The 10,660-nt window shown below is 42.7% G+C and overlaps 2 protein-coding genes across 2 annotated transcripts in view; one reads left to right on the top strand and one right to left on the bottom strand.

Annotated features, from left to right (window-relative positions):
- Positions 1-20, bottom strand: part of ADRM1 (ADRM1 26S proteasome ubiquitin receptor) — a 122,586-nt gene extending 122,566 nt beyond the window's left edge. The window contains exon 1 of the mRNA XM_068912941.1: positions 5-20. The gene's annotated coding sequence lies outside the window, so the exon portion shown is untranslated. The remainder of the gene's footprint in view (positions 1-4) is intronic.
- Positions 21-146: 126 nt separating this feature from the next.
- Positions 147-7,590, top strand: PSMA7 (proteasome 20S subunit alpha 7). The gene is made up of 7 exons (XM_068912935.1): positions 147-580; positions 2,497-2,623; positions 4,188-4,312; positions 5,680-5,802; positions 6,208-6,327; positions 6,902-6,964; positions 7,251-7,590. Exons 1-7 carry the CDS (start codon positions 485-487, stop codon positions 7,341-7,343), a joined length of 747 nt encoding a protein of 248 aa, XP_068769036.1. The 5' UTR covers positions 147-484; the 3' UTR covers positions 7,344-7,590.
- The last annotated feature ends 3,070 nt before the right edge of the window (positions 7,591-10,660 follow it).

The following is a 10,660-nucleotide window of genomic DNA, read 5'->3' as shown; positions in this document are numbered from 1 at the left end:
GGCCCCGCCGCCGCCGCCGCCGCCGCTCCCTCTCCCCCCACCTTCCCCCCCCCCCCGCACATGGTGCGTCCCTGCTGCCGGGTTTCCTGTCGCAGGCCCACAGCATCCCCCCGCCAGGTGCGCCAAGTGCGTAGGCAGGCGGCCATGTACGCCAAGTGCGTGAGCGCGGGGACGGGGAGCGGGCGGCCACCTTGCGGAGCCCGCCGCCGACGTCGGGCGCGCCGAGCGCAGCGGCGTCAGCTGCGTACGCCGAGAGCGTGCCGAGCCCTGGGCGCGCCGGGCTGTGCGGTGTAGCGTACGGACTTAGCGCAAGGGGCGCCGTCGGCGCGGCTCCGGAAGGGGCGGGGGGGATGAGTGTGCTGTTTTGAGGGAGGCTGCTGGTTCCGGTCGCCGCTCGGAGGCCCCGCGGGAGCTGCGTGGGCGCTGCGTGGGCGGGGGGGACGCGGGAGGACGCCGGCATCTCGCCCCGCGCACACGCGCAGGCATGAGCTACGACCGGGCTATCACGGTCTTCTCGCCGGACGGGCACCTCTTCCAGGTGGAGTACGCCCAGGAGGCGGTGAAGAAGGGCTCCACCGCGGTGAGTGAGCGCGGGGCCGCGGGCGGCCGTTGGCGGCGGCCGTTGGCGGCGGGCGGCGCGCGCGCGGCCTGGCGGGCTGAGGCGCGGGGCCCCCGGCCTCGCCTGCGCGGAGCCGCCGGCCCTCGCCGCTGCCGCGCTCCCTTGGCCGCGGCTGGCCGCGGCGCACCCGCCTCCATTTCCCCCCTTTCCCGGCCTGGAGAGCGCCAGCTCGTCGAGGTGGCGTGTCGCCGCGGCCGCGGTGCTCCCCGGCCAGGCTTCCGCGGCCGCTGAAGCGGCCCTGAAGGCGCCGGGGTTGGGGGGGAAGGTTGTCCTTTGTTGCCTGCTGAAAAAAACTGATTTGTTTTCTCGGAGTGTGTTACTCAAACTCCACTTTAGGTCTGAAACCGTAACGCTGATTCCAAAGCTAAATAATGCTTTTAAACCTACCTTAAAATCTTATTTCTTTTCCTTTTTGGACAGGATACTGTATTGTGTGTAAAACCCGTGGCATATTTCTGTTGGGACTATTCTGTTGGGGGAGGGGGAGCGTTGCATGTATTGCAGTCTTTTATTTGTTGAGAGGCTGAATCTGAGGCCCAGTGCTGGTGCCTGCTACAGGTTGTAGTGAACAGCGCCTAAGAGGGAGTCCTGGCAGCTACTGCCTTGGCTTTGGCTTAGCTGCATGCAAACTCAGGAAGGCTGAATGAGTAGAGCAGCTTTCCGTCTGTCGTGAGGGGACACAACTGTTGCTTGACCTCCAGAAAAGTAACGATCCTCTCATTCATTATCCTACGTATTGTTAAAACGGTAATACTCCGTACTAGCGCAAAATGCAGATTCCCAGTGGTTGGGGAAGCGTGTCAGCAAAGGTATGTAGAAGTGACTTTCCAGCTACTGGCTTCAGTCTTCCAGTTGTCCAAACTTCTGCCCAGTGAAAACTCTTTATCATTGCGGGGTGGGAAACTGTGCCAGTTCCCTAATAACAAAATAGCAGGAAGAAAACTGACTGTATTTGGGATAAGAATATCTGTAACAAGACTCAATCCCAAATAAACTCTCCCACGACTCCCTGAAATTGAAGGCATTGTAAAAGTGGAGCTAACATTTAATAATAACCTGATCTGTACCTTATTTCTTTTTGGGTCGCTGATTGAGTTTGATGTTTTTAGAAAGGCCTGTAACACATTAAGAGCAGGGCTGCCCTGTAAGAACAAATTATGCGAGTCCCTCTATGAAAAGGAGCAGAAATAAAAGTATGAAAGGCCCGCTTCCTTTTCCCAAGCATTGGAAAAGGTATATTCAAGAGTATGAATTAGTACATCAAGGAAGCAAGCCAGCCATCAATGGGCTGCTTGCGGATTTTACTTGGTCTGATCTCAAGTATTTGGGGGTCTGACTTGAACAATACCGGTGGGCCAGTCACCCTGGCAGTGTTATCTTGATCCTGCTTCTGGACCTAAGACAATAGCTTCACAGTCAGTTGAAGCTGATTCAGGGTCTTGCTGCTACCAAAAAATGCTGATTACCTTTTTTGGGGTTAACTTTCAGCTGGGTCACCTACCTTACCAGCTTTTCTGTGTAGCTGTAGAAATGCTAATGCTGGTATTAGGAAGAGTTGGGGAAAACACAGTTGGGAGGAGTGGAAATATACTTCTTAGGAGCAGCATAGATTTAAATGGGTGTAAGCTGATTATGAAACTGGAATGTAACTCTGGAATCTAACGCAATTTCTCTTCTTACTTCAGTCCTTTTTCCAGGTTGTTGCAGTAGGAAACGATATTGGCTTCAAGTGGAAATAAAGTTTTACTTATTTCAGTAAAGTCTGTAACTACTGGGTTTTTGGGGCTATCTTAACTGTTCCTGGACATGCTCTTACTCTCTCTCTCTCTCTCTCTCTCTCTCTCTCTCTCTCTCTCTCTCTCTTTAATGCATTGAAGGTTGGAGTAAGAGGGAAGGACATTGTTGTTCTTGGTGTGGAAAAGAAGTCTGTGGCAAAACTTCAGGATGAAAGAACTGTACGGAAGATCTGTGCTCTTGATGACAATGTCTGCATGGCTTTTGCAGGTATATGTTCTCTACAGGGTTTTGAGTTAGGTATAGCATTTACTGGGGCATCTTTGGGTAGGTTTAGGAGTTCTGAAAACAAAAATACTTTGCGTAACTGTGCCTGAAGACTGTGGTGAAGGAGTATGTATGAATGTTTATCCTTTTTGAGTAGGAGCAGCTCAGTATAGCTGAGCTATATATAACTCAGTATATAGTTATCTCTCTCTCTCTCTCTCTCTCTCTCTCTCTCTCTCTCTCTCTCTCTCTCTCTCTCTCTCTCTCTCTCTCTCTCTCTCTCTCTCTCTCTCTCTCTCTCTCTCTCTCTCTCTCTATATATATATATATATATATATATATAGAAAGCTATGTAGAGACAGACAGTGATTTAATGAAATATTTATTGGAGTTAACAGGGTCCTCTGGGTTAAACGTGAGGATGAAGATTAAGGACTGGTGTGTCATTGGCACAGATATAGATTTTTGGTCAGAGGAGCAGAGATGCATATTAATATATATCACAGCAGTGGTAACAGGCATGAGTCAGTTTCAGGGGCCTTTTCCCACATGCATCAAGCCAAAAAAGCTTCGTTTTGCAAACAGTCTTGCATAAAACAAATCTCTTACATTCTGATTCAGAAGACTCGCTGTGAATGAACAGTCCTGTCTCCAGTGGTTTGAAGCGTAAACATTTTACTTTCACGTTCCTGTTCTAAATGCCTTAATTTCCATTATTCTAAACTTGTACAAGGGGCATGGAAGTCAAAAAATGGAGAGAAAATGGATTTCAGAAAATTTCTCCTGTCTTGAAGTAACTTGGAATCTTCATATCGGTATTAGTAATGCTTTAAGGAGAGATCTAATTTAATAGGCAGCAATACTGTTCTTTAGAGTTAGTGTGCAAGAATGATAAGCTTAACTAACTTTGGTTGCCTTGCTTCCTCAGCTAAAGATTGTGGTACTTGCAGGTGGGCTTACCAGGCTTGAGGGAAAGTCCTCTTGAGGAAGCAAGGCTATCCACTGAAAGTGGAGTCATTAGCCAAAAAGTAAAACGGGAGATTAGTGTGTGGTGGGTTTGTTTGTTTGTTTATTTTTTAAATGAGCCTTTTCTTTAAATCAAATTTTAATCCTTCATGCTCATTTTTGGCAATTAGCATCACACTGCTCTATCCCCATCAACTAGACAAGATTTACTGGGAAGATAAGTGGGCTCATAATTAGGGGAACTGTATAAGAATTATAACTGAAAAATTTGAGAGAGGGAATTGCTTAGCTAAACTGCTGTTTGATGGAATGCTTTCAGTCTGTCAGTAGTGTTCTGATTACTTGGTGCAAAATTGCATAGCGTTATCTAACTCTCAGACGCGAAAGTTGTAAGCTAAAATTTTCTACTTAATTTTGATACATAAACTCCTTGTTATTGCTTTAAAAGTGCTGTTCTTGCTCAGCAAACTTGAAAGTTTAATCTCATTTGTTATGTTTTTATGTTGACACTGACCTTGTGAGCCTTTTGGGGTAGACTAGATGTCTTATTTGTGCATAAAGTATGAATCTGAACATACACTGAATACACTTATCATTTCAGGGCTTACAGCTGATGCCAGAATAGTTATAAATAGAGCTCGTGTAGAGTGTCAAAGCCATAGACTTACAGTGGAGGATCCTGTCACGGTGGAATACATTACACGTTACATCGCTAGTCTCAAACAGGTACGTGGAACTTTACAGAGATATTTCAGATGTGTTCAGTGAGCAGCACTTCAGACCAAGCAGATAAAACCTTTTCTTGTGGCCGTATTCAACTGGCTGGTAAAAATCAGGGTAACAAAACAGACTACGGTTATTTGTTGGAAATAGAGCTGTAGTAAAAGAGAGGAAGGAGGGTTGATTGCTAGTTTCTCCTAATGATGAAGAAATTAATTGATACTTTGTAAAGACTGCATTAACTATACTTGTGCCTAGTATCAGGAACAGTCAGCAAAGTGTTTTGCTAAAGCTAACCTACAGCTTTAATTCATGTGCGCAGTGACAGTGCTGTATTATTGTCAAAATGTCTTCATGGCTCCTATTTTAGTTTCCTCCTACTAAGATGCTGCAGGGAGGGGCAAGAGGGGAGAAAAATCAGTGCTGTACCTAAATTCATGAATATCAAGTGTGAAATATATTAAAATGAACTGCAATGTCAAAATATGCCCAGCTGCGTTCTGTGGTGAAATTATTCATTTGCAAATGCACTAAACTCTAATTTTCAGTAGCTAGGGGGGATTAGCAAAAGTCTATTTTACTTATCCACAGATGTGTTAGTGTAGTGACGATTGTAGCGTAATTCTAGCAATAATCATTGGTCTACCGGAGCAGAATGCTGCTTTCCAAAGTTTCACTTTTTTTCCTTACAGTAGTCTCACATTTAGGTAGTCTTTCATTCTGGACCACTCGCTTTCATTCTGGACCACTCGCAAATTCTCTAAACTGTTAAAAACTGTAGCAGTTTTACTGTATACCTACTGAAATAGTGCTGCTGGTATGGGGTCTCTTTGCTCATGACCACTTCTGGCGTGCTGTGTGGCAACTATTTAGCTAAACTGATAGAAGGGGAAGGGCTATAACCTTGTTTTTCCTGCAACCTATTTGTCACAGCAGGTGATGCTAGGTCTTCTAATAGAAAAGTTGCAAACTACTGTTGAAAACGGACTTTGTATTCGAATGTCATCATCCTCTTTTTTTAGCTTCTTAAGCATGCTTGTCAAAACACAGTTTTATACCTGGGCTTTTAGTCTTTAGTTTGTCTCCAGGCTACTGCCAAGAAGCAGACAGGAAAGATTCTTTTCTGATAGCTGTAATCATGTGGAAAACTTCAATGGATGTTAAGAAAAGGAGCTGAAAAATAACTGCATCTTAACTTGATTGCTTATGGCCTTTTGTAAGGCAAGGAATCCTAACTTCAATAGGTTGATAAGAGAGACTATTACAAATAGTTCTAATGCCTTTTCTGGTTGTAACTTTTACAGATTCTGCTTTTCACTCTAGAAATGCTTTTAGAACTGCTTCTGAAATAAAAGTGTCCTCTTTCCCATCAGAGATATACTCAAAGCAACGGCCGCAGACCTTTTGGTATCTCTGCTCTTATTGTGGGATTTGACTTTGATGGAACCCCCCGGCTGTATCAGACTGATCCGTCCGGTACATACCATGCTTGGAAGGTGAGTTGGTTCTGTCTCTGAGACTTAATGAAATATTCAAGAGTTAATGTCTCTGTTAAAGAGAGGCTGCAGAAAGGAGATCTAACTGGGCAGATGGTGCTGGCTCACAGCTGCAGAAATCCTTAATGATCAAATTTACTTGGAATGGCAGACTGCAATTTAGCTTTAGTTAGGAAATCTTATCCCGTTTTCCAAAAAACACATGTGCCTGGCTCTTCTGCCTTCTTTTTTTCATGTGACATGTGGGAAGTAATATGTTCAGTCTACTGAAAAATACATGGTGATCATAAAATGGCTTAAGGTTATGTAAGTGTGTACAACTTGTGTGAATGACTTTTTTTAAAAAAACAAAAAAAACAAAAACAAAAAAAACCTTCCATGCTTAACTTTCTTCAATGTTTCCAGGCTAATGCCATTGGCAGAGGAGCCAAATCTGTGCGTGAATTCCTGGAGAAAAACTATACTGATGAAGCCATTGAGACAGATGACCTAACTATTAAACTTGTCATCAAGGCTCTTCTTGAGGTGAGCACTTCAAGAGCCTTTCATGACTCTTCACCATATGTCTGGATTAACATCTTAAATATGAGTACATACAAATGTATATGCCACAGGGAAGTACTATAAAATAATCTACTAAAACTGTATGTGTTTAGGCTGAGGGCACTCGGTATTTGAACATGGGATTAAATTCAAGTTTTGGAATATTTCAGACAGTGCTTTCTGTAGTTCACATGGAAGAATTTACTAGCAGTCCTCTGGGGAGGAAAGCAGACTTCAGTTCTGGCAGTTAAAATAAAAATGTATCGCAGTTGCTCTAAACTATGTGCACTATGATTTGGCTTTATATTGAACTTTAAGATATAGAAAGTTTAAATCTGAAGTCAGACTTTAGAAATGTGGTGTTCTTCAGCAACAACTGAGTGCTCTGACACCAGAAGACAGACTTTTTTTAAGGGTTGTACTACTAATGGGGAGGAGAGCTTAGAGTTAACAAGGGAAATACTTCCCAGCCATCTCCCCTGACCGTGAAGATTTGAAAGGAGTTTGTTAGAACTAATGGATACACTCCTCATATCTACATCTAATTTTTATTAAGGTTGTACAGTCTGGTGGGAAAAACATTGAGCTGGCAGTTATGAGACGAGATCAGCCACTGAAGGTAAGGTGGTTGTTTTATTTTTCTCCTTTGTGAAGCATGTTCCTCTGATACTGTTGCCGTAGGTTTACAATAACTTCCAGCCCTTAATCACCCGTTCTGCTTTGGCAAATACTTCTATTTGATAGTAGCGACCAAGGAATGCTTAATGTTGCTGTGTCTGCACAATGTAGCTGTGTCTATATAAATGATGTTGTAACTTTCTTTCCCTGTCAGAGTTAGCTATTGCTTAAATAAAAGCCCTAAGTTGTATTAGTATCTTGAGGGTCACTTGTGTTTCTTTTTTAAGATTTTAAGCCCTGAAGAAATTGAGAAGTATGTTGCTGAAATTGAAAAAGAAAAGGAAGAAAACGAAAAGAAAAAACAGAAGAAAACAACATGATGACCGAAATTCAACTGCTTAGCTGCTTCCTTTTTAATTCAAGTGATGGGTTATTCTGTATAGACAACGTGTAGGCATTCCATTTATTCATACTGTGCCCCTCTTGAAACATCCAATAAACCTACTGATTTTTTTTTTTTAAGCTCTTATTTTAAAGAAATCTATTTGTTCCTTGTATTTTAATTACCTAGGGCTATTTGGCTACAAAACAGCAAGAGATCCATTAAAAAACAAAGATTTATTTGCATTTTTTTCCTCTGGCACTTCAGTTTGTTTAATGATTCTCTTCCACTGTTTCATTTGTTAGCTTACTCTTTAGCTGGCCCAAGCAGTGTTATATGGCCTCAACAGAATGTAACTGGTATGGAAACATGAGGGCTTTTTTTTTTCTAAATTGTACTTCTACATTTAAAGGGCCAGGCCCTGAACATAAGATTTAACACCTTCTGTCACAAACTGTACTGGGTTTACCTCTAGAGAACAATATAGAGAATTTGGGGTGTAATGCTTTGGGAAGTCAGCATGAGAATTGATTGTTCTGAAGGCATGTCATAACAGAAGAGGTCCGTGACTTGCTACTTAATTAGATTTTGCATGATTCATCTGGTTCAGAATAAAAGTATTGCTATTGTGATTGCCCACTAGGGGATTTATAGATCAATAACTTCCTAATGCTAAAAGGAACTACAAAGAATGTTACATACCACAGCAGTTAAACCATAAAGCTCTAGTCCAGTTTCTCCTTTTCTACTTAATTTCATCTCACCAGCAGGAGTGGTGTTCAGTTCTTGGTCAAGCCTGTTTACTGTTCACATTCAGCATATTTCCACAGCTAGTTCCCTATTCCCTTCAGTAAATGATAGATCACTTATTCTTTATAGAATGTAAAGGCCTCTGTGCCGAAATCATATCACACTGTATGGACAAACTCATCCTCTGGTCTTTGGAAACAGTTATTGATCAGTTCAGATATGCACTTGCTAATGCATAATACAATAAAATGTGAAATAGATACATTTAGAAATAGCAGGTGATAACTGGTTATTCATTGATACTTTAAAAAAAAAAAAAGCACAAAGGAGATGACAAAATATCCAAATCTGATATTTTATTTCAGATAAGTATTTGTATAGTGGCATCTTTGTCAGAGAGCCTCCGTTTTGGCAGTCTTCCAACACTACCTATTTAAGTATAGGTATGCTAAGCTAGTGAAAGATAGGTGAAAAGCTATTTCTACATGCTTCATCTGCTTTCAACAGCTTTGCTCAATAATAAACTTAATAGAGACAATTTTCAAGCTTAGCTCTGTTGCTAACAAGCTGTACTCCACAGCAATGTTCTTAACCCCTTTCTAGCACTTTCTGGTACCTGGAAGTCTTGCTGTTAACAGAGGTAGAGCTTGTCCCTGTGGGGACCAGGAAAAATAGCACTGCTGGTTTGACTATGGTCTGATCTAAAAGAGAAGGCTTGCCTAGGTGATAGTGGGCCTGCAAGCTTTTATGCTATCAGAAATTAACATAACCACTGCTAGTTACTTTTTTTTTTCTTCCTGCCTGTGTTAACTGTTGCTGTCTTGTTTATCTTTCTGTATAGTCATTAAGTTTACACAGTAAAACCTGTATTCTTAAGTTTCCTAAGGAATCCGTTTGTTCCCAGTGCTGAGGTAAAATTTCCAGGGAAGGGGGAAGTTAGGTGTTCCTGTGACTTGTACTTTGCTGCTTACTGTTGCATTTTCAATTTCAAAGCAGCCTTTCACCTTCTAGAGCTCTTACCTCTAAGGCTTGCTACCTGCTTGCAGAGGTTGCTATTCACTATAGCTGTTTTAATCTCACAGTAACAGTTACAGGTGCATTTATTTAAAAAATAAAAACACACCACTTCTGCTCTTTACATCTACCACCAAGGAGATTGAACAAGAAATAAAACAGCCTTTGCAAGCAGTTCTTCAATCTTGTTACTGACAAAGAACAAGTGGTTTTACAAGTGTAAACCTTGCTTCAGGTGGAAGCTCTTGCTTTAGAGAGGACAAGTAGGTAGGTCAAGAACAGGGAGTAGTGAGGAGAACTTTCACCTTCCACAGCACCTTTGTGACAGGAACCTCACCTCGCCTACACGAGAGCCACCACAAAGGGAGGTCTAACCAAACCCTTGAGGGGTTCTAGGAAGGCCCTTTAGACTACAGCAGGAGATGCCGTAGCCCCAGTCAGCAGATAAAGCAGCCTGCAGTAGCTCACATGTTTTTCCTGGCCTGAGCAGCTGTTTACAGCTAAATGTTTCAAAGGGAAGTGTGGGCAGAGTATCACAGGCATCAAGGACAGGAAAGCTGCAGTGATCTTTTCTCATGCTCAGGAAAGTATTGGACCACATAAGCTAGAGAAACTGTCTTGTTGGAAAGTAGCATTGTTTGACATGCCTTATGGGATGAAGTGCTACCCTGAGGCCTTAAAATGGAGTTTTGAATTGCTAGACTGTTTGGTTTCCTACAGAAGTCACTGTCTTTCCCTAGTCTTAGGGATCTTCCACATGAAAGAACTACATACAGTTGCCTGTCAGACTGAACTAGGAGGAGTGTTTGTGGTAGACAAGAGCTAGCAGCTAATTAGCCCCAGAGCGTTAAGCCAGCAGCATAAGGAGCCCAATGGCTCTGCAGTACACAAAGATGATGCAGATGCAGCACTCTACCTGCAGAAACACTGCAATAAGTTCACAGTAAAACTTCAGTATTGTCAGTAACAGCACAATCACGTCCTGAAGATGTTAAGAGCTTAGGCTCAACGTATAACAAAGGGAACTACTGCCTTAAAAAATCAAAAGGAATTGTTGTACAGAAGTTGATTTTGATTTCTCATTTCACCTTAGTCACCAAGGACAAGCTGTGAAATACTTGCTACTTAGTTGACTTTGGCAATGTGATTCCATCTTAAAACACAATGTCACTGTGGCTGTTTTGCCAGCAGAGAAATTAGAGGCTTGTAGCAGCTTACAGATTTTAGCACACACCTTTTCTGCTGGTATGAGCCCAGATACTAAAAGCATTTGTGGCTACTGATGCCAGAAGCGTTGCCCCCCAAAACAAGGTTTTAGTTGAGCTATATCACTACACAGGCTCCAGGTTCCATCAGATACACAAAGAATAAGGTACACGCATTGCGGTTCAGGCAACTATTCCATTCATTAAGTGGTTTTCTCAGTCCTCCAACGTCCCCAGAGGGACAGAACATAAAAACGCAGGATAACAGTAAGAAAGGGCTCAAAGGCTGCAACAGGGTTTTTAAACACCCTTTGCAAATACTACGTAATACTTCTCAGGCTGGCTG

This window comes from Struthio camelus, chromosome 18, assembly GCF_040807025.1.
Source record: "Struthio camelus isolate bStrCam1 chromosome 18, bStrCam1.hap1, whole genome shotgun sequence".
In the NCBI taxonomy this organism is placed as follows: domain Eukaryota; kingdom Metazoa; phylum Chordata; class Aves; order Struthioniformes; family Struthionidae; genus Struthio; species Struthio camelus.
Note: the sequence above shows the minus strand (reverse complement) of the source record. Positions and strands in the feature narration are given on the sequence as shown.